The 22,705-nt window shown below is 50.7% G+C and overlaps 2 protein-coding genes across 9 annotated transcripts in view; one reads left to right on the forward strand and one right to left on the reverse strand.

Moving 5' to 3' along the window:
* Nucleotides 1-5,872: 5,872 nt before the first annotated feature.
* LOC110079791 (uncharacterized) lies at nt 5,873-22,411 on the reverse strand. 7 transcript variants are annotated; one of them, XM_078394413.1, is made up of 5 exons: nt 22,162-22,411; nt 9,525-9,624; nt 9,210-9,365; nt 8,172-8,332; nt 5,873-7,244 (listed from the first exon to the last, which is right to left on the reverse strand). In XM_078394413.1, exons 3-5 carry the CDS (start codon nt 9,358-9,360, stop codon nt 5,961-5,963), a joined length of 1,596 nt encoding a protein of 531 aa, XP_078250539.1. In that variant the 5' UTR covers nt 9,361-9,365; nt 9,525-9,624; nt 22,162-22,411; the 3' UTR covers nt 5,873-5,960. The 7 variants fall into 7 exon arrangements, with proteins under 7 accessions (XP_078250539.1, XP_020650803.1, XP_020650804.1 ...); XM_020795144.3 differs by lacking the exon at nt 22,162-22,411 and adding an exon at nt 15,506-15,654; XM_020795145.3 differs by lacking the exon at nt 22,162-22,411 and adding an exon at nt 15,404-15,654.
* The window catches only part of DCTN1 (dynactin subunit 1), a 66,449-nt gene continuing 59,563 nt past the window's right edge, over nt 15,820-22,705 (forward strand). The window contains exon 1 of one of the 2 annotated variants that reach the window (XM_073002213.2): nt 15,820-15,968. The gene's annotated coding sequence lies outside the window, so the exon portion shown is untranslated. Of the gene's footprint in view, nt 15,969-16,046; nt 16,065-22,705 lie in introns of those variants that run through there. The other variant, XM_073002214.2, reaches the window with a different exon arrangement.

The raw sequence follows: 22,705 nt of genomic DNA on the forward strand, positions 1-22,705 counted from the left end.
AAGAACACCTCAGGACAATCTCCCTTGTGGTACACAGGGAATTTCTTCAGGTCAGCCTTAGACAATTGGCCTCCCTCAGAATCCCTATTGTTATTATTGTTCTGGTTCATCAGTTCCAGTTTTCTTAATTCAAACGCCATTCTCTCTCTCTCCATTCTTTCTTCTCTCTCCATTCTCTCTCTCTCTAATGCCAATTCAAATTGCCGCTGTTTCTCTCTTTCCCTTTCTTCTCTTTCCCTTTCCTCCATTTCAAATTGCCTCATCCTCAGTTCATGCTGTTGGGCTATGAGCAATTTTCTAAGTTCTGGGTTCTGCTCTCCTGTGCTGTCACCCTGCACTGAGCCAAATTCATCCTCAGAACCTTGGTCAATCTGGGGGTCTTTCACTTCACTCATTTCGGCCATCTGGCTTCGAGTCAAGGGCATAATCCCCCCTCAGAACAGGCTGCTTTAAAAAGTCAAGCCTCAAAATAAAACGACCACTTTTTTCCTTTTGCCTCAGAACCAGCTCTCCCTAGAGATTGCTGCTGTTCTTCAGCACTAAACTTGCAACAGTATCGAGTCAGAGCCTACCCCCCTCTGCTGGGCCTCTCAGCTGGCAAGCTAGCTCGCTGTTGCTATGCAGTTTTGCCTCAGCTTTTTCCCGCCAAAACTAGGCTGCCTCAGAGCACCTTAATCTAAATCTCCCCAGTTGGCACGTTCTTCTACTAGCGCACCTCCCCGTGAGGTACACCTAGAAGATTACCTACGCGCCTCAGATTGTCCCTGACTAGACCCCCCTTGCTCTGGGCACACTTGCCAAGGCTTTGCTGGACCGCTGGACAACTGGACCAGTCGTATCCCACACGCTGGACACCAATCAATGTGACAACCCCAGACCTACTGGGATATGTCACACAGTTACACTAAGCTGCCACCAACCATTCCCTTTAAGAAGTCACACAGACCAGGGATGGATTTTTAAACAATAAAAGAATTAGGTTTATTTAAATACACACAGGGAAAAATAAACAATCAGGTGAATAAAATAAAGTAACGTGGCTTATTCTCACTCATACAAGCATACAGTTTGGTTCACCCAGAACCCTTAACTTAAAGCACAGACCCTGAACCTATCAGTTCTGGCTAACCAACAGACACCTGAACCTATCAGGTTGGTACTCTGACACACAGAAGTACCCTGTTTGACACACAGACTCCCACACCAGCTCCTTCTTCCCAGCTGCTGCTTCGTCACAACCCAGTGTCTCACAGTGTCTCAGCATCATCTCATAAACTCTCCACACACGCTTCACATATTTATACAGTACAGCCCCTCCTCCTGATGTCCCGCCTTCCACTCCCCATAGGATGGAACTTTCCCTCCAAACCCATGATAGACAGGTAACATCAGTGCTGTATGTAACAGTGACATATACTGTACATAATTGAAAGAGAAAGTTCTTCAGCGATGAAACAATGCAGCACTGTGCCACTTACCAAACAAGGAAAAAAGCAGAAGCATGGGGCTGAAACATGGCACTCTGTGCCCCCACTCTTTGTGTGCATAAAAATCCAGCATTAATGTCCACCCACAAACAAAGAGAAGCAGGGTCTTTCCCAGCTGGCTGACAGCTATTGCAAAAGAGAAGGCAGGAGTCAGAGAACAAGAAGGGGACCAAAAGGACTGAAACGGAGCAATCTAAGGCTAACATGTAGTTGACTAGATCACAACTCCAGGGACTGCAGGAGTAATTTCCCTGTGAACTGGAAGGGATCGAATTAAACCCCACCATTCTCCCATGAGAGGCAACAGGCTTGCCATCTTCATAAGGTATGTCAAGTGGAAGATGGAACGAGCCTGTTTTCTCCAGTTCCATGGGTAGTAGCTGCAGTAAACGACTCAAATCAGGAGAAAGGCAATTTCACCTAATCATTTATTGATTATTTAAAAATTTTTTTATCCTGCCTTCCTTCCCAAGGCAGCTTACAACATTAAAAAACAGTATTGAAACAGTGAGTCTACAAATGCTAAAAAGGAACAAATACTTTACTAAACAAACATAAAAAGGTAAAGGTTCCCCTTGACAATTTTTGTCCAGTCGTGTTCAACTCTAGGAGGCGGTGCTCATCCCCGTTTCCAAGCCATAGAGCCAGCGTTTTGTCCAATGACAATATTCCGTGGTCACATGGCCAGTGCGACTTAGACACAGAACACTGTTACCTTCCCACCGAGGTGGTCCCTATTTATCTACTTGCATTTGCATGCTTTCGAACCGCTAGGTTGGCGGGAGCTGGGACAAGCAACAGGCACTCACTCCGTCGCGTGGATTCGATCTTACGACTGCTGGTCTTCTGACCCTGCAGCACAGGCTTCTGCGGTTTAGCCCGCAGTCCCAAACATAAGCAGTACCAAAATGCATTCAAAGCAGTAAGGTACAACAATCCATTTAAAAACCTCATTCAGACAGCCAGTTATTTAGGGAAAGCTTACCTTGTAATCCAGCCCGGATATGACTAAGGCATGTGCCACCGTGGCCAAACCGCACCTGTCCAGGAACAGGCCATGGGGCACACTCGTTTTGCTTTTGCAAAATCATGTCTGGCCACCTCCAAAGCCTGGCCATGGAGGCTCAGAGATGAATCCAGGAACCCCCTCCCCCCTGACTGCACACCTGTGTCCCCCCCCCCCACTCCTGCAAAGGCTCTCAGTTCTGGTAAGCCTTCATCCCACCAGATGATGATTCATCCATGACAATGGAACTGCAATAATTCCTCCATGTCCAGACCACCACCCTCTACCCCATTACAGAAAATGAGAGCCAAGGTGTGCCAAGGTGGGGGTGGGGGAGATACCGAGTAGACATGGTCTAGAGGGGCGGGGTAAAAATCAAATAAATAAATAAATAAATATTTGGAACAGAGCCTATGCGGCCATCATGGAGGAGATGAAGCCCTGAGGCACTCCTGGCAAAGCTGCCTCGGCACGGATGTGGATGCCCCCCCCCCCCGCACAGCAAGCCGAGACGACTCCAACAGCAGACCTGTGACCAGCTCAGCTAAGGAGTCTCATGAAGGGAGACAGTTGAGCCGCTCAATGGGCGGTAGACCAACAAGATCCACATTTGAACCTGGGGGATGCAGCACCCGATCCAAGAGACAGCATGACGGTAGGCCACTGCCACTCTGCCTCTCTCTCTCTCACACACACACACACGCCTTGCCTGCTGCTGCATAGAAAACCCTATGCAGGAAGAACCTTTTGTCTGTACAAGTTCTATTGGTGGTGATCTCTCTTTCTCTGGAGTTTTCTAAACACAGGTTGCTTGGCCACCTGCCAGGGATCCTTTAGCTGCAGATTCCTGTTTCAGCAGATGGCGGGATGAGATGACCTCCGGGGGTCCTCTACACAGGTCTAGGATACTGTGCCACATTGGTGAGGGCACGGCCTGGCGGGCTTTGGTGCCACCTGCTGCCACCAGCCTTCTTTGTCCTGTACACAGTTTGCACACAGGGCATTTTTTGGGGTGTGTGTGTGTCCCAATTCTCCACCGTGGCTGCCCCACTGAGAGCAAAGTGAGGCTGAAGGCAGCCATCTGCTGTGTGGGCCGTGTAGAGAATCCTGGGGAAACCAGGATCAAGATGCCCCAAAATACCCAGAGCGTTCTTCCACTCAGGCACAAGCAGAAAGCCACATTTGGGAGGTGCAATTGCTAAATGGGAGGTGTAGGGCCGAAGGAAGGAAACCTGTTTTCCCAGCGCACCCCTCAGCTGCAGTACTCGTGGCCCCGACAAGCCGCGACCCGCACCAAACCAAGCAGCTTCCTGCAGGGGGCAGCAGGGATGGGAGGCAGAGGGCAGCGGGGGCAGTTTGGAAGCCCAGGAAGCTGCACTGACCGCCGCACGGGGCACTGGTGCTTTGGAAGCCCGGGAAGCCTCCGCAGCAAATTTTTGTATTTGTTTTGGGTTTTTTTGCAGCTCCAGTGGCTTGCAGTGTTTTTTTTGTGATTTTTTTCCTTTGGCCGGAACAGATTAATCAGTTTTCAATGCATTCCTATGGGAAATGGTGCTTCAACTTACGAAATATTCGAGTTACGGCCACTGTTCCAATACGGATTAATTTTGTAAGTCGAGGCACTACTGTACACGGTTAGAAGATGGGAGATACCCGGCTCAATAACATTGAAGGATCTTGGACTTGTTTTAGATCAAAAGCTGAATATGAGCCAACAGCGCAATGCAGCTGCAAGAAAGGTCAATGCTACTTAGGCTGCATTAACCTAACCCTAACCCTGTATTGTCTCCAAGTCCCCTGAGGTGCTAGTCCCTCTCTATTTAGCACTTGTTAGACCTCATCTAGAGTATTGTTTCCATTTTTGGACGCCACTCTTTAGGAAGGATGCCAACAAACTGAAGCAATGTGTTCTTGAAGGCTTTCACGGGCAGGGTTTGATCGTTGCTGTGGATTTTTTGGCCGTGTTCTGGAGATTTTTCTTCCTAAATGTTTTGCCCGTGTCTGTGGCCGGCATCTTCAGAGGACAGGAATTAGAATTCACTCTGTGTTCTGACAGAATTGGAAATCAAGCCCTAGGAGGAAAACCTGCAAGAACTGGCCAGGTTTAGCCTTGAGAAAAGAAGACTGAGGGCAGACAGGATAGCACTCTTCAAAGACATGAAAGGTCTGCCCAGAGGAGGAGCAGAATCTTTACTCAAATCACCCCCGAGTGCAGAACACGCAACAATGGGCTGAAACTAAAAAGCCAGGTTTAGGCTGAATATCAGGAAAAGTCTTAACTGTTAAGAGCAGACCAACAATGGAACCGATTGCCTCAAGAGGTGGTGAGCGCTCAACACTGGAGGCATTCAAGAGGAAACTGGACCACTGTCTGTCAGATCTCCCTTGATTTGGGGTCCTGCCTTGAGCAGCGGGTTGGGCCCGATGGCTTTAGGGCAGTGGTCCCCAACCTTGGGCCTCCAGATGTTCTTGGACTACAACTCCCAGAAGTCTTCACCACCACCTCTGCTGGCCAGGATTTCTGGGAGTTGAAGTCCAAGAACATCTGGAGGCCCAAGGTTGGGGACCACTGCTTTAGGGGACCCTTCCAACTCAGGTATTCTATGAGTCTATGACAGGTGCATCTGATTTATGACTTCCATTTCTCCCTCTACAGTCAGGCTTCCCTCAATGGCACGGAGCTTTACAGGGGTTAAAACACACACACACACCCCCGGCAAGCCTGTCCTGCGGCAAGCCTGTCCTGCTACGTGGTTTCTCCTCCTTTCTCACCTTGGAATGCAAGCAAATCCACCCACTGACCACCTTTCCCCCAACCTTTCCTCTAGCCAGGTTACACTACAACTTGCGCCCGCCCCAGGCCCCACCTCCAGCTCCCTCTTCTCTCTCCTGCCTAGAGGTGGAAGGTTCATGCCCCATCTGTGCTCCTCTCGTGCTGTAGGTATGAATGACAGTTTGCCTCCCTCCCTCCCTGTGTCCTAACACCCACTTTTGCCTCTGCTCTGTTTGTTTCCCCTGGCTCCACCCCTGCCCCAAAGCCATAACGGGAAGCAGCAGCCCAGCAGGAAGGATGAGCCCATGGGCTGCAAATGGGCCTCCCGATGTCGACTGCCTTCCCGCTGCCTCCCAGCGGGTATGAAAAGGGAGCAGGAGGGTGCTGTGTTGTTTGCCTCCTGCTTGCAGGAGGTGCAGAGATTGGCCACTCCAGGGAACAGGAAACCTACTCCCTGGGAGGGAGCCGGCGGCCGGCTCTTTGGGAGAGGAGGAGCAAAGCCCTTCTGCGGCCAGACAGGTACTCACGCCCTTCAGTGGCACCAGGGAAGGCCCTCGAGGGCAGCCAGCAGCCCACATGTCCCGCACTCAGGGGAGGAAGCCTCTGTTACAGAATGCAAACTTTATTAACCTCTGCTCCCGGCTGGCTCTCGCCCAAGAAGAGCTGCCGTCTGGCCAGGCCACGGGCCTGCTTCTCACTTCCACTTGACCTGCAGTTCGAGGTGCTCCCTGCTGACTCTCCGGAGGAGCTCTGCGTAGTCCTTCCGGTGAATGTCGGGGCACCTGTCCAAGTCCAGGTCGCTGAGTGGATTGTCCAAAGACAGGAGACGGTGGATGGTGGGACTGGAGATCTTGCATTCAATCAAGGACAGGTAGCGGAGCCCAGGCAAGGACGTGCCCTCCAGCACCGACTCAAAGACCCCATCCAGGGAGAAGGGCAGGCCAATCAGGAGCACGCTTTCCAGGCAGGGGGAGCGCAAGAGCAGGGACGTGAGGCTCGCTTGCAGGACGGGCACCTGGGGGGGTGGCACATCATCATGCAAGTCAGAGAAGGACAGGGTGAAGTCACGGAGCTGAGGGAACCCGGGGGGCGCCAGGCTGGCGTCTGGGCCAGTGGCTCCTCTGCGGCGGCCGGGCTTCGTGGCGTAGAAGAGGGAAGCGCTGAATTTCTGGATATTTGGGCAGTGGCTCAACAGGACAGAGAAGCATGGGCCATCGCCAAGGGAGAAGCCCTCCACCGAGAGGGCCTGAAGCTGGGCCCCCAGGCGGGCCGTCACGGGCAAGAGCTCCCCCAGCTCCTTGAGTTCCATGCACTCCAGGGTCAGGTTCGCCAGCTGGCCCCAGGGCAGGAAGCTCGGGCTGAGGCCAGGGCTGTCCTCCAGGAGCACCGTCACCTTGGCCAGCTGGGGGCACACCGCACGGACCTCTGGCAGGAAGGGTTCGTTCACCTCCAGGATCTCCCTGAGGGGCAGCGTGAGCTTGGAGCCCGGCTCAGCCTTGCCGGCAGACCTCTTGCGCTGGACCAGCTCCTCCATGGAGGGAAAGCCAGCTGGGATCTGGGCCCCCTCAAAGTCCTCGTCGTGGAGGAGGCACACCGCCTCGGCCACAAACTCGTTCTCCAGGAAGGCCAGGCTGGGCAGCGCCAGCAGCAGGAAAGCCAAAGCCCAGGGCAGGTCGTCGCTGTAGGGCTTGCTCTCCAGCCCATCCACTGAGAGGATCTGCAATTCCGGGCAGCAGAAAGCACCGGCTGTGGGGTCAAAGGCCAGGTGGAAGAGGGATTCTGCAGAAATCCTCTTACAAGACGAGATGTCCAGCTCCCGGAGCCGCTGGCAGCAGGAGCCCACGGCCGACAACACCTGGGTGTTGCACTGGGTCTCGGCAAGGTCCAGCTTGGTGAGATGGGGCAAGCCTTCCATGAGGTTGACCAGAGCATTGATGGGGATCCGGCTGCAGCCCATAAGATCCAGCGAGGACAAATTCTGACCCGCGAAACAGAGAGCAGACACAAGATTCACCACAGGTGCTATGCAAATGGATTTTCATACACCTTGTTTCTCCCACAGCAGGTATCTGGCTAGGCAGAGCAATATCTGCAAACCCCCAGAGTTTAAAAAAAACAATGCTGCCCCTCTTAGATATATCTTTGCACTGCATGGCAGTGTAGGATCCTCTGCCTGTGGCCATAGGCTTGTTTCCCTGGCTCTCTGCTCCTCCCTGCCTGCAATGCATCAGGCTGCATGCACCGTGGGACCGAGGCCAGACCTGAGAAGGGGTACCACCTTCTCCAAAAAGAGCTGTCTCCTTTCAGACAAGAGAGACTTGTGAGCTGCCTTAAAAGGCTCACACATATTTTGCATTCTTAGCCATCCAAATGTGGAGGTTTTTAGATTTACCAGAAGAGACTAAGGTGGTTCCCCTGCAGCAAAGTGTCCCTGTGAGAGACAAAAAAATGACTTTATCCAGTCCAACCCTCCTGTGCCACATCATATGCTGACTCACATACACACACACAACACCAACAAAAAAGAATGTGAATTACAGCAATCAATGTGAAAAAAAGAGGAAGCCGCAGTATCTCACTTTCTCTCTTCATATCTACAGATGGGACAGAACCAAGAAGGTGAAAGAAGGAGACGGGATCTTGTCTGACCCAGAGCCTTTTGCCCAAAGGATCCCTCCAGGGTTCCCAGCCCATCAGAGGACGAGGGAGGTGAGAGCAAGGGGCTTTCCAACAGACCCCACTGGGCTCTCTCTAAGCCAAGCCATGGGCAAGAGTCAGCAACAGGCTGCGGTCACCCTGCCAGGAGGAGCCAGAAAGAACAGCAGCCTCAGGTGGGCCAGGAGATGACAGGAGGGAGGGGCAGCTGGACTCACAGGAGTGCTCTTCTCGGACCCCTCTCCCTCACCTTGCAGCGCAGGCCGATCATCTGGGTGATGGTGTTGTTGACCAGCTTTGGGCAGTTGCTCAAGCTCAGCTTGGTCAGCTGGGGCACCAGGAGCAAGTGGAGCATGGCACGGGTCAGGCGCTTTCCTTTTAAACAGAGCAGTTCGTGCACCAGGGAGCCAGCTGGACAGGCAGGAGAAGAAAATACCCAGCATTAGCTGAAAGCTCAGCATGAGAAAGAGGGTGCCCTGCTCAGAGGGCTGGGAGCCAATGGCAGGTGAGGGCAGAGAAAGCACAGAGGCGGAAATCCCCACGACGCCGTTCCTGTATTCTGTGTTTATATCCCTCCAGTGACTTTGAGGCACCCGTCTTCTCTTGCAAGACTCACGCTATGACCCTGGACTGGAACAACTGTCATCCCTTGCAGGCCTACGGAAGAGACTGGAGAAGTTCTGGACAAACACTTGACCTACTAGAGAGCCCTGTATGATGCTGTGTAGGGAGTTCATCTTGATGGCTTTATAGGCCCCTTCCAATTCCACGATTCTATGGTTCTGACTACCATATAACCATTTCTTTATTGGAACAAAAGAAAGAGAAGAAGGAAGAGGAGAAGGTGAACAAAATGGTTGCGTCCCTCTCTGTGCGAGTCTTTCCCTGATGGAAAAGATGGAGAAATGGTGCTGGGGAGAGAGACGATGCCAAGAAGCACGCTTGTCTATTCAGCTGTGGAAGAGGTTTGGAGAACAGCCTCCCTGCCCCTCTTCTTCCCCTCTAACCCCAGATGTTTCCAGCATTGGGATCACAGCAGGGAGGCCACTGTAGACAATGTTCCCTCTAAAGCACGTGAGCGCATAGCACTTCATCTGTCTCGCGCAGCCCATCCATTGTTGTGGCCAACTGGCTTCCAGTGGTGATCAGAATCCCACCCCATGGGGGGTGAGCTGCGCAGCGCTCCAGGGAATGAGAGGGAACACTGGCTGCAAGGCGCACCCACTGTGATTTGACACAGGCATACTTTGCTGCCAACCCGCTTTCCCTCTGGCCGTGTTTTTCTCACCCAGCTCATTGAAGGGCCCCTCAATGTAGCAGAACTGGTACTGGTCCAGGTAGTTCTCTGTGTAATCTTTGGCCCAGAGGCGCTGCATGTTCTCAGCCACATTCTCCAGGCACAGCTTCTGCAGGGACCTCACACTCTTTCTTCTGGGCATGGTCTCTGTATGGGGCAGAAAGCAAGAAGGAAAGAAAGAAAGAACCCTAAGAAGGGGCGGACCAGCCCCTGCACAAAGACGCTTTCAAGGCAAATGGCACACAAAAGTGAGCTTCTTCGAGAGCTCCCAGCAATTTGGCCTTAGTTGGAGATAGGCAAACACACCAAGGCAGCTGTTTCCGGCCCGAGATCCTCCAGTGGGTTGGCTAGCAGGACGGGAGTTGCCGCGAAAGCGTCCTCAGGCGTGAGGCTGGGGGAGGCAAACCTAAAGACAAGGGTGGAGGCGTTAATGGCGCATAACGCAACTGCAAAAGTGGGATCTGTTACATAACAGCACTGATGTTACCTGTCTGTCATGGGTTTGGAGGGAAAGTTCCATCCTATGGGGAGTGGAAGGCGGGACATCAGGAGGAGGGGCTGTACTGTATAAATATGTGATGCCTGTGTGGTGAAGAGGAGATGCTGAGACAAACTGTGAGACACTGGGTTGGGACGAAGCAGCAGCTGGGAAGAAGAAGCTGTTGTGGGAGTCTGTGTGTCTGACAGGGTACTACTGTGGGTCAGAGTACCAACCTGATAAGTTCAGGTGTCTGTGGGTTAGCCAGAACTGATGGGTTCAGGGTCTGTGCTTTACGTTAAAGGTTCTAGGTGAACCAAACTGTATGCTTGTGTGTGTGAGAATAAGCCACGTTACTTTATTTTATTCACCTGATTGTTTTATTTACCCTGTTTGTATTTAAAATAAACCTTATTCTTTTGTTGTTTAAAAATCCATCCCTGGTCTGTGTGACTTATTATAGGGAATGGTTGGTGGCAGCTTAGTAACTGTGTGATAGATCCCAGTAGGTCTGGGTTTGTCACATTGATTGGTGTCCAGCGTGTGGGATACGACTGGTCCAGTTGTCCAGTGGTCCAGCAAAGCCTTGGCAGGTGTGCCCAGAGCAAGGGGGGTCTAGTCAGGGACAGTCTGAGGCGCGTAGGTAATCTTCTAGGTGTACCTCACGGGGAGGTGCGCTAGTAGAAGAACGTGCCAACTGGGGAGACTTAGATTAAGGTGCTCTGAGGCAGCCTAGTTTTGGCGGGAAAACGCTGAGGCAAAACTGCGTAGCAACAGCGAGCTAGCTTGCCAGCTGAGAGGCCCAGCAGAGGGGGGTAGGCGCTGACTCGATACTGTTGCAAGTAGTGCTGAAGAACAGCAGCAATCTCTATAGGATAGCTGGTTCTGAGGCAAGCAGGGAAAAAAGTGGTCGTTTTATTTTGAGGCTTGACTTTTAAAGCAGCCTGTTCTGAGGGGGGGATTATGCCCTTGACTCGAAGCCAGATAGCAGACATGAGTGAAGTGAAAGACCCCCAGATTGACCAAGGTTCTGAGGATGAATTTGGCTCAGTGCAGGGTGACAGCACAGGAGAGCAGAACCCAGAACTCAGAAAATTGATCCTAGCCCAACAGAATGAACTGAGGGTGAGGGAAATGGAAATCAGAAGAAAAGAAAGAGCTGAAATCAGTCAGGCAGAGGCAGATGCCAAGACAAGGGGAATGGACATGAGGATCAAACAGATGGAACTGAAACTCCAAATTAGAATGGTACAATTAGAATTGAAGTTCCTAAATAAGTTTATTAACAATTTATCAGTGGAAGAAATGTCAAAGAAAGAAAAGTATGAGGCTCAGGCCAGACAAAGTGAGCAAGATCTTGAAAAATATAATCAGCAAAAAGACATTAAATTAAAAGAAATCAGAGATAAGACGGAAGAAAAAGTAAAAGAGATAAAAGCTAGGGCTGAGGAAGAAATTTTACAGATCAGGGCTGAGTTTGAGGCCAAGCAAAAGGAGCTGGATTTGAGAATAAAAGGGAAAAGCCAGCAAGGGGGAGGGGCCCATGGTGAAGGGAAGCCCTCAGACATGAAACCAAGACCTCAGATTTTGGAGGGAAAACCAAAACAAGATGAGAGAGAATCAAAATACACCAGAAAATGTTATTTCTGTCAGGGAAAGGGTCATCTAATCTCAGAGTGTGAGAAATTAAAGCAGCTAAAAGGAATGGTGCCTCAGAATTCTAGTGGAACCAAGCCAAAAGCTGTGTTCTGTGTCCAGAAAGAGCAAGGCTCAGTGTCACTGAGGGAGCCTGTTGCCATGACTACTCAGTCTGGAACAGCTACCTCTGCTGATCAGGCTGAGGAAAATGGTCCCCTTGTGGAGGTAAAGCGCTGCTTGCTGATAAAAACAGATTCTCAGTTGTTTGAGACAGCAGGGGTGGACGTAGGAATACTTGACCGTCAGTATAGGGGGCTGCGGGACACTTGTTCCCAGGTAACCCTGTGCCATCCAGATATCATTCCTAGGGAGTTTATAATCCCAAATGAGAGCATAAAGGTGGCAGGGATTGAGGGGCAGGTAATCTCTCTGCCAGTAGCAGAGGTACCTGTCAACTTTCAAGGCTGGAGGGGAGATTGGCGGATAGCGATTTCATCGACTCTGCCAGCAGCCGTGCTCGTGGGAAATGACCTGGCTGAACATGTGAAACGGGTGCTAGTGATTACACGCTCACAAGCCACCACAGGAACAGTTCAGGGGGGTAATGATGAGCCAGAGACGGAAGCAGAGGGGAGTTCAGAAGCTGTGGTGGAAACCTTAACCACAGACAGCAGATTTGGACAGGAGCAAAAGGCAGACGCCACTCTCCAAAAGTGTTTTGAACAGGTGACTGACGCCCAGCTAACACCTGAAACCCCAGTGAGATTTCTGGAGAAAAAGGGGATTTTATATAGAGAAACCCTGAGGAACATCTCAAAAGGGGGAGATGGGATCAGAAGTCAGCTGGTGGTACCTGAAAAGTATCGCCCCATGATCTTACAAAGGGGTCACTCTGACATGTTTGCTGCACACTTAGGGGTGAAAGGGCCCCTTGATTTGATCAAACAAAATTGGGAGCAGATCACCCAGGATGACCCACAAGACGTTGTGACTTACATAGACACCTTGATGAATGACCTAAAGCGAAATCTAGAGCTGGCAGCAGAAAACCTGCAAGCGCAGAAGGTCAAACAGAAAACATGGTATGACCGCAAAGCTAGAGAGAGGCACTTTGACCCAGGGGAGGAAGTGCTCTGGCTTAGGCCCTGCAGAGAGAATAAACTGCAGCTCAAATGGGCAGGACCATATAGGGTCATTTCCAAGATGTCAGACCTGAACTACCTAATAGAGCAGGAGGAGAACCAAGCAAGGAGGGTGGTTCATGTGAATGCCCTAAAACCCTACTACAGAGGGGAACAGAGGGTTTTATTCGCGATAAAAGCAGCTGAGAGTGAGGAAGCTGAATTACCCTTCTGGGAGGGTAGAGGGGAAGTAAAATACAACCCAGAGGAGGCAAAGATCAGTCCTGCACTCACCCAAGACCAGCAGCAAGAACTAAAAATGCTGCTTAGTAAATATCAGCAGGTGTTTTCCAACAAGCCGGGGATAGTGAAGGGAGTGATGCATCGGATCCACACAGGGGATGCACCCCCGCAGGCAGTATCCCCATACCGAGTAACGGGACCCTATAGGGACAAGGTGCGGAAGGAGCTGGACGAAATGCTGAGGGAGAACATAATCGTCCCCTCTTCTAGTCCTTGGTCCTCTCCGATAGTCCTTGTGGACAAGCCTGATGGGAGCATTAGGTTTTGTGTCGATTACAGGAAATTAAACCGTGTAACCACTCCTGATGCCTACCCAATGCCCAGGCTAGACAACCTGATTGAAACCATAGGGGGTTGTCGGTTCATCTCATCATTGGACCTGGTAAAGGGATATTGGCAATTAAGAATTGATCCCAGGGATCAAGAAAAGACTGCCTTTTGCAGCCCTTTTGGTCTCTATGAGTTTCGAGTCCTGAGCTTTGGTCTCAGAAATGCACCAGCCACATTCCAAAGGCTGATGGACCAGACCTTGGCAGGGCTCAGTGACTTTACAGTGGCCTACATTGATGACATAGGGATCTTCAGTAATACCTGGGAAGATCACCTGATACACCTGGAGTTAGTGCTGCAGAGGTTAAGTGCAGCAGGGCTAACAGTAAAGGCCAGCAAGTGTCAGCTGGGTAGCCCAGAAATAAAATACTTGGGTCACATGATAGGGGGAGGAATGATAAAACCCCTGGAGGCCAAAATAGAAGCTGTTCGTGATTGGCCTAGACCCAACACCAAGAAAAAAGTCAAATCATTTCTTGGGTTGGTGGGCTACTACAGAAAGTTCATCCCGAGGTTTAGTGAGATGGCGGCTCCGCTGACCGATCTGACGAGGAAGAAGGCTGATGACCGCATCCCGTGGACCAGCGACTGTGAGGCGGCGTTCCAGAGGTTGAAGGAGGCGTTAATCAACTATCCTGTCCTGCGTGCTCCAGACTTCGACCGGGAGTTCATCATCTACACCGATGCGTCTAACAGCGGGGTAGGAGCAGTTCTGTGCCAGGAGGATGAGAATGGTGACCAGCATCCAGTGTCCTACCTGAGTAGGAAACTTCAAAAAGGTGAGAGACATTTGGCAACCGTGGAGAAGGAGTGTTTGGCCATAGTCTACGCGATCCAGAAGGCCAAGCCTTACATCTGGGGAAGACATTTTATTCTGTGTACTGACCATTCACCATTGCAATGGTTAAAGACAATGAAAACCCACAATAGCAAACTTATGAGGTGGGCTTTAAACCTACAGGACTATGACTTTGAAGTAAAGGTGGTCAGAGGGTCAGTGAACTGTGTTGCTGACGCCTTATCAAGAAGACCTGAAGACTGAAGACGGCGAAAGAACATGGACTATATGTATATAATGAAAACAAAAAGTTAAAATGTACCTGGTTTTAAATTGGTTTGTATTAATAAAGGTAAATTGATGTAATGTATATGGTAAATGTTTAAATGCCTATTTGAAATGTTTAACTTAGAATGTAAGTAAGTATAATATGGTATGTATAAATGTTGTTGTGTATTTTATGCAGGTTGTTTTTTGGTGAAAAGCACTTTTAGCTTTCCCCCTACAAAACAACTTTTAAAGAGGGGAGGTGTTACATAACAGCACTGATGTTACCTGTCTGTCATGGGTTTGGAGGGAAAGTTCCATCCTATGGGGAGTGGAAGGCGGGACATCAGGAGGAGGGGCTGTACTGTATAAATATGTGATGCCTGTGTGGTGAAGAGGAGATGCTGAGACAAACTGTGAGACACTGGGTTGGGACGAAGCAGCAGCTGGGAAGAAGAAGCTGTTGTGGGAGTCTGTGTGTCTGACAGGGTACTACTGTGGGTCAGAGTACCAACCTGATAAGTTCAGGTGTCTGTGGGTTAGCCAGAACTGATGGGTTCAGGGTCTGTGCTTTACGTTAAAGGTTCTAGGTGAACCAAACTGTATGCTTGTGTGTGTGAGAATAAGCCACGTTACTTTATTTTATTCACCTGATTGTTTTATTTACCCTGTTTGTATTTAAAATAAACCTTATTCTTTTGTTGTTTAAAAATCCATCCCTGGTCTGTGTGACTTATTATAGGGAATGGTTGGTGGCAGCTTAGTAACTGTGTGATAGATCCCAGTAGGTCTGGGTTTGTCACAGGATCTTCTAGTGATCTACTGGAAACCAGCAACAAAACTATATTCACTGAGCAAAAATTACAGGAATGAGGTAGAATACGTAAAGGTGCAAGGTTGCAGTTTATTTAAAATTTTTGACTGGATTGGGATTTTTCTGGGAAGGAACCAGGATACAGTCGCGCCTATTGTTAAGAAGAGCCCCCCCCCCCGCCTCCTGTGCTTTGCAGCCTTGAAAGAAAATCCACTCTGGAAAAGGAAGTGGCGGATATTCCGCTCCAGCTTTTTACTCCAGGATCTAGCGAGGCCTGAAAGCACCTCCGCGGATCCTCCGGCCGGGGGGGGGGGAAGAGAGAGAGAGTCTCCCCCTTCCTACCACGGGACTTCGGGAGGGGAGGGGCGGGGAGTCCCACCCCACCCTCTCTCCCTCGCTCTTTCCTCCCCCCCCCGACAGTGCAACCGACCCACCCGCCCCTCCCCCTCTGCCCACCGGGGGTCTCGGAAGGCCACTTTCCCGCCGGAAGGGCCCTGGGCCGAGACCCCCGCGCCGCCCTCTCGCCCGGAAGGGAAGCCTCCGCCTCCGCCCTTTCACCTGGCAGGGCCGCAAGAAGGGCCCTCGCCGGTCGGTCGCTCGGTCGGTCGGCCGGCGAGGAGGAAACGAAGCGAAGGCCTCGCGGAAGCAAGCTCGGAGGAACCCGGAAGTCGCCAACCAGCGACGGAGAGGGCCGCCTTCCACTGCCCGGAAGTAGCGAGCGCTCCGCCTAGCACGCCGGAAGCGAGCCCAGCCCCGGTTGGGCGGCGCCCGCAGAAACTCCGCCCCTTCCTCGCTGGCCGGCTTCTTTGGGTAGTACGCCTGCGCGGGGCTTCACGGGCGAGGACCCCGCCGCGCGAGGTCTGTCCCCGGCGGTGCCTGAGCTGGGATCCTGGGCCGGCGGGCAGTGAAGGTGGAGGTTGCAGAGCGGCGGCGGCGGCCGGGCAGCCCTCCGGGGTGGGGACCTTCCTGACAGGGCAGCAGGAGACACGGCGGCTCCGGCTGTGGTGGCCTGAGGGGAGCGGTGAGTGCGGGAAGGCGTCCGGCACCGCCTCCGGCCAGCTCCCTTCGTCCGCACCTGGGCGGGAGGGGCTCTCTCGGCGGGGCCTACCTCGCAGGGGTGTGTGAGGGCTGCGCCCGAGCGAGCGAGCGGGAAGGGGGCGGCGGGGGCGGCGGCGAGGACCTCTCCCTCTTGACCGGGGGTGGGGGTGGGGGGGTGGCCTTCTGACAACAACCGCCCCTTTCCCGCCTCGGGGCCCCTTTCCTGCCCGCCGCTGGGCCGGCCGCTCCCCGGCGGAGAAGGGACGGGACGGGACGGCCTTCCTACGGACCCTCGCGCGGGCGGAGGCCGGGGGGGGGGGGACGGAGGAGAGCGAGCGGGGCCCGCGTCGGCCCGCCGGGTGGCGAAAAGCGGCGCCCGAGGCGGAGGAGGTGCCCCGGGGTCCGCCCGAGAGCCCCTGGGGAGCCCGCCTTTCCTTCCTCCCTTCGTTCGCCAGGAGGCAGAAGGCCTGATGGCTCAGCAGCCCTCTTCCTTCTCCTCCTCCTCGGCGTCGTCGACCACCTCGTCCTTGTTGTTGTCGCTCTGTCAAGCCAACCCTACACACACACACCCCACACCCCACACACAGGCGCCCGCCCTCGTTGGCCCGCCTGTGCCTGAGCGACCCACAAAAGCGCCCTCCCCTCAACCGCCCTCCTCCTCGGCGCCTGCAGACTCCGGCCCGGGGCTTCCTTTGAAGGAGGAGTCGCTGCTCCCGCTTGTGTTGGGTCTTCCTCTTTCCGGGCTGCCTTCCACCTTTCCAGGACCCTCCTGCCTTCTCGTGATGGGCCCAACCTCAGTTTCAGCATTTCTGGCCCCAGCCAGATAGTTTAGGATGGGTTTGATGTGGGACCCACTTGTTGGTCTTTCTTGGCCCCCCGGGGTCCCTGCCGAACTCTTCCCCCAGCGAATCATTCCCCCCCCCTCCTATCAGCTTTCTTTACTGTCCTGCTTTCACACCCACCAGTACAGGGTGATTGGAGACACCACAAGAGTGTGGAGGATCTTGGGATCAAGTCCCCACGGATGCGTCCTGACGCTTGATGATCTTTCCTCATGCCTTCCTCGCTGCCCCTGCCAAGTCTCTCTGTCGTCCTCGTCGTCTTCTGATTTCTTCCCTACCGTCTCCATTTGGACCGAGGGGGTTCAACCAGGGTGCACAAAGTCTTGAACAATTTCAGTTTCATCACTGATGACATTAAACTTAGGTAGTTCTTCTGCAGTCATGATTTTTGTCTTCTTTGCGTTCAGCGGCTTTGGCACGTCTTTCACTGTCACTAAATGTTGTTTCAAATCATTGCTTCTTTCTGCCTAGACAATGTCATCTGCATATCTTACGTTATGGGTGTTTCTTCTGCCAACTTTCACTCCTCCTTCGACTGAATCTAGTCTCCTTTTCCATCTGATATGTTCCATGCACACATTGAACAGATAAGGGGATAAAAGGCACTCTTGTCTGACACCTTTGCATATAGGAAACTGTATCTTCTCCTCCATACAGGTCACAAATCAGGACAACCAAATACTGAAGCACACTCATTTCTTTTCAGAAAAAAAAATTCTCATGATCCACACAGTGGTGCTGTAGGCTATAAAACATAAATGGATGTTCTTCTTTAATTCCTCAGTCTGCTTCAGTAGCCAGCAGGTATTTATAATATTGACTTGGATGTTTCTTTTCGAAATTCAGCTTGAACATCAAGCATTTCTCCCTTCTCTTTGCTTATATGAGAAATTAGAGCAGTGGTCCTCTAGTTACTACAGCCCTTGGCTTCTTCTTTCTTGGGAATTGGATTGTATATTGAGTGCTTCCAGTCTGTGAACTATTTATTTACAATGGACCCTCTACTTACGGAATTAATCCGTATTGGAACGGTGGCTGCAGGTCGAAAAGTCTGTAGGTCGAGTCTCCATTGACCTACAATGCATTGAAAACCGATTAATCCTGTAACCGGCTGTTTTTGTTCTATTTTTGTTCCATTTTGGTTTTTTTCTGGTCTGTAGGTCAATTCTCCGGCTGCAAGTTGAACCTAAATTTTGCGGCCAGAGAAGTCTGTAACTCGAAAAGTCTGTAACTCGAGCTGTCTGTAAGTTGAGGGTCCACTGTATTCCGCTTCTATACCACCCATCTGGCTACAAGGCCGCTCTTGGGTAGTTTACAGTAAAAAAAACCTGAGACACTAAATAAAAACATAGGGCAAATTGCAACCATCACTATGGGCTCAAAATTAAGCAAATCTTAACACAAATCAAAAACAAATCTAGAACATACACTGTAAAATAAAATCAACATAGACATAAATGATTAAGAGGTGAGGTGACAGAACAGAGATGAATACTAGAGAGTGCCATGCATTATTCAGATGTCAGTTCCAGAAAAGCCTGCTTCAAAGATTGTTTAAAAATTCCCAGTGCAGGGGCCAAACGAATATCAGGTGGGAGATTGTTCCAGAGGTGAGGAGTGACCTCTGAGAAGGCCCCGTTTCTAGTCTTCTCTTTGTGGGCCTCTAGTGGCCAGTGGCCTCAACCTCCCTGCCTGAAAAGATCAAAGAGGCCAGGCAGATCTCAGTAGTATCTCATCTGGAGGAGGCGTACAGGGAACCACTGCAAGGAGGCCAGTGTAGGGGAAATATGTTGGTATTTATTTACTCCACTCAGTAGTCTGGCTGCCATGTTCTGAACCGGTTGAAGTTTCCATAGCAGCCTCAAGTGGAGAGCATTACAATAGTCTAATCTTAAGACAATGAATGTATGAACCAGTGTAGTGAGGGACCCAGTGTCCAGGTGGGGATGCAGCTCGGTGATCCGCCTCAGATGGAAAAAGGCCACCTGGGCCACTGACACTACCTGTGACTCCATCCGTAGCATCGGGTCCAGGAGTATGCCCAGACTGCGAACCTCATTCTTCACAGAGAGAGTAGCCCCACCAAATGAAAGGCAGGCCCCCAATTTGCAGACACTAGGGGCACCCACTTGCAGGATCTCTGTCTTGTCCGAGTATATATTTTCCATATTTGTTGGCATATTATTTTAAATATTTTGACAGATTCAATCTCTGTGGCTTGAAATAGTTCTATTGCTGTTCCATCTACCCTTGGAGATTTATGTCTTCCAGTATTTTCAGCTCAGCTTTCACTTTGCTTTCTAGAACTGCAGGTTCTTTGTCATAGGATTTCTTTTCAAATGATTCTGTCATCTTTTTATCTCTTCTGTATAGGTCTCCCGTGTACTTTTTGCACTTTGTCTTCTGGTTAGATAATGCAGTTCTCTTCAGTATTTCTAATTTCATTTTGATTTATTCGATCTTCTGGAAGAGATCTCTTGTTTTTCTCTTTTGTTCTTCTCGGCTATTTCTTTGCACTAGTTATTGTAGTAATTCTCTTTGTCTATATGACAGTCACTTTAAAGCCACATTCAGGTTTCTGACCCTGTTTCTGTCACCTTTTACGTTTCTACTGGTTCAGTACATAAAACAGCAAAAGTTTTATATGGAAGTTTCTGCAGAGGCACTGTTCTCATTTCCCCATAGTATCTTCCCCAAGGCAAACAAATTCAGAGCTTCCAAACTGTGTGCTTACAGTAGAGCCCTTCCTTTTCTTGAGAGGTGGACAGGCTGTAGGGAAGAGTCTGTGATGTCCTTGCCCTTTGCATGAAGCTTTTGGCAGGCCAGCAGTGTGCTGAATGTGCAGAGGAGTACATGGGCTGGGAAGCCTGGGCAGGGCAAGCCGGGATGGTTTGACGGCAGAGGTCCATGCCTGCTGCCACCCACCACGCCAGCATTTAAGGTATGATAGGTCTGTGGCTCATCCTTTCTTCCACAGATGTGTCCGGTAACTCACAAGGGTCAAATGCAAGGAGGTGCATCAGGGCCATTTTTTTCTACAACTGGCTACTGAAGCAATGTTGTAAAGCTGACCAAGAGCCTTATGTCTTTGTGGAGACTTGCATGTTGTGTGAACTGGGGTTGGCTGGTATGTGAGTCGATTGTGACTAAGTGGTTGTTTGCTCTGGTGTGATGGTGAATGCCAGCTCTTGGCACAGGGTTCAGCTGACGGCTGTTGTGTAGCAGGCGAGCAGGCAAGGCTGTGTCTTTTGTGGCAGTGAAGACTGCGCCTCATGGGGTCCTGATGGTCCTGGTCACATGCGGAAAGTAACATGGCAGACTTGGCTGTGTTCTTACGGGAATGATGCTGCTCATTTTTCTACACACCAAGGGCATGGCTCCCACACAGGGGGTCACCAACACCAGAACCTTTTCTATCAACCCAGAAAATCTTTTTATGATAAGAACTGCTGTAGCTTCTGTTCTTAATGTTTTGGGGTTTGTTTTGTTTTAGTCTTTGCTACCTCTGCATTGACTTATTAAGCAAGGTTTATCTGTTTTTATGCTGATTTTCTGATCAAAATAGAAATCCTTGTGTGACACATAAGTACAATAGATCATGAAATGATTTATGATGAAAATGTGTGATAAAACATCTGGTTATTTAAGGGCACCTTTGTGTAAATACAACACTCCTCCCTCCTTCTCTGTAGGGACCCAAGCAGCTTCCCTAAGGAGGTGAGTGGTTTGACAGCCAGCAAATCTTTGCTCTTTGGGCATCTGTATTAGGTAGGCCAGAGGATTGGCCTTGGCTTCTCAGTTATGTCAAGTAAGGAATTGAATTTAAAAAATGAAAAAACACAAAATATTGAATTGATCTAGTGACCTTATACTACATTTTCTTTTCTCTTCTTGCCTGGCCGGATGACAACAGGGGAGGCAGCAGGTGAACAAACAATGGTGGCGTTCCCTACGGTTACCGAGGCCGCCTCTGTCTTTACGCCACCCGCGGCTGTGTCCTGCCCTGGCTCTTGTTTACCAGTTCACTGGAATTTATTTGCACATTATCGTAAGGCAGAAAATGGCGAGGGGGGGGAATGGGTGGAATCAATGAAATTATGTAAACCCCATTTACTCATTTTCTCAGCTGCAGGAGAGGAGGCAAGGGGAGTTGCATGTGTGTGTACATGAGCAAGGATTCTCCATCGAGCGCGAAACCCTGGTTTAGACATTTAGTGTTATATGGACACAGCCAGTGTGCAGTAAGAGTACAGAGCATTTCCAGGTTCTGCTCTGGACAAACCTAAATAGATAGTTGGTGTCCAACAGTACTGGTAAGTGTTGCCAGTCAGCTGAATTAAGGTATAGAAATGTAGCCTTTCACACAATGGGATTCCACACAAACCCGGTGCCTTTTCCAAAAAATAAAGTGGATTTTAGCGGAGTGTGAAAAACTGCCGTGGTCTTGGGATACTCTTAGATGTTGTGTGTCAGGGTAGATATTTGATATGAAGAGAAGAAGGGCAGGAGGGTGGCCCAGGGCAGTAAGTGCTGTCACCTGCCACACGCCGTGCAATTGTGAACTTCGTTGTCCCAAAATATGGGGATAACTGCCAGCTTAATTAGCTTTAAAGTGGGATGTGGCAAGTTTGTGGAGAATGGGTTGGAGTGTCACCTCCTGATTCGGAAGCAGCATTTTTCTGATGACTGGATACTGCAGGGTATTGGCAAATGGGGGGGGGGGAATGATCTTTTAGGGTACCTGGAGTGCCTGTGTGGAAGGCCTTTTGAATCTGCTTATTGAAGGATTCCCCCCCCCCCAAAAAAGTTATTAGCCAATTGGAATTAGTTATTGCAGAACTGGTCACGTTTGATCTATGCTTTAGGGTGATTCCGGCTAAGTGTCTCCCATCTCTTGGCTCTGTCAGTTAGATGGTTAAATTGTGGTTGGGGAAGGTATTTCCTACAGGTTTTCAGCTAACCTGAAATGTGTAATGGCTAGATGGGCAAGTCTGATAGAACGAATGAAATGAAATGGGAAGAAGTGGGTGTTATCTCCCCCCCCCCTGCAATAACACAACCACTGTAGCTAATGGAAAGGCCCAGATGCACACCTGCTAAAACAAACAGGGTGGAAACTTGCCCTTTGAAACAGAGTGACAGAAGTGCGGTCAGCTCTGTGTAGCATCATGGAGAGAGCAGAGATGCTGTCCTTACTCTGCTGGTAGCAAAAAAAGGGCAGGCGACGGCTGATAGTTATGAAGAGGAAGGATCTGGCTGTGCAGAAATAGGGAGGGGGTGGGTGGGTGGGCGACTAGTTTGAATGGAAATGACCTTGAACTGAAATAGACTAACCTCTTGTGGCTGCCAAGTAGCTGCATCCTCCGCATCTTCCTGTGTTGCTATGGTGACCCTTTGAACCAAGTTGTTCAAGTGCACTGCTGTGCAGTTTTCAGTTGCCCCAGTTTTTGCTGCAGAGAGAAAAACATAGGAGTTTTATTGTGAGCTGGCCCCCATGAGCTCTTGTGGTGGCCGGAGCCTCGCTTCCTTGGTAGGGCTGCTCTAGCTGCAGGTGAAATGGTGCAGTTAGTCAGTGCGCAGATGCGCTCCGTTTGCCTCCTGCAGGGTCCTAGTGCTAAAGGGGATCCGTGTGCTTTTTGGCTGGAGAGCCTAGGCTGGAACTCCACTCCCTTTCTCACTCCAGTTCTTGTCCGCTTGGAGGCTAAAATAAGCAGCAGAAGGGTGTTGGCTTTCATTAACAATTGGGCTCATTTGTTTGGTAGACAGGGCAGCAGCATAGCCCTCTGAAGAGCCTGGGGCCCTCAAGGTGATGTTGCACTACAGTTCCCATGTTACCATGAGGGTTAGTCATGTTGGCTGGGGCGCAGGGGATTTGGAG

This window comes from Pogona vitticeps, chromosome 5 (assembly GCF_051106095.1).
Source record: "Pogona vitticeps strain Pit_001003342236 chromosome 5, PviZW2.1, whole genome shotgun sequence".
In the NCBI taxonomy this organism is placed as follows: Eukaryota; Metazoa; Chordata; class Lepidosauria; order Squamata; family Agamidae; genus Pogona; species Pogona vitticeps.

What these genes read in the sequence shown, in the direction of transcription:
- LOC110079791 (XM_078394413.1), bottom strand. Translation starts at nt 9,360, where the DNA reads ATGCCCAGAAGAAAGAGTGTGAGGTCCCTGCAGAAGCTGTGCCTGGAG. An exon ending in GGGGCCCTTCAATGAGCTGG is followed by an intron (nt 8,333 to 9,209) that starts GTGAGAAAAACA and finishes CTGCCTGTCCAG; the next exon opens with CTGGCTCCCTGGTGCACGAA. An exon ending in TGATCGGCCTGCGCTGCAAG is followed by an intron (nt 7,245 to 8,171) that starts GTGAGGGAGAGG and finishes TTCGCGGGTCAG; the next exon opens with AATTTGTCCTCGCTGGATCT.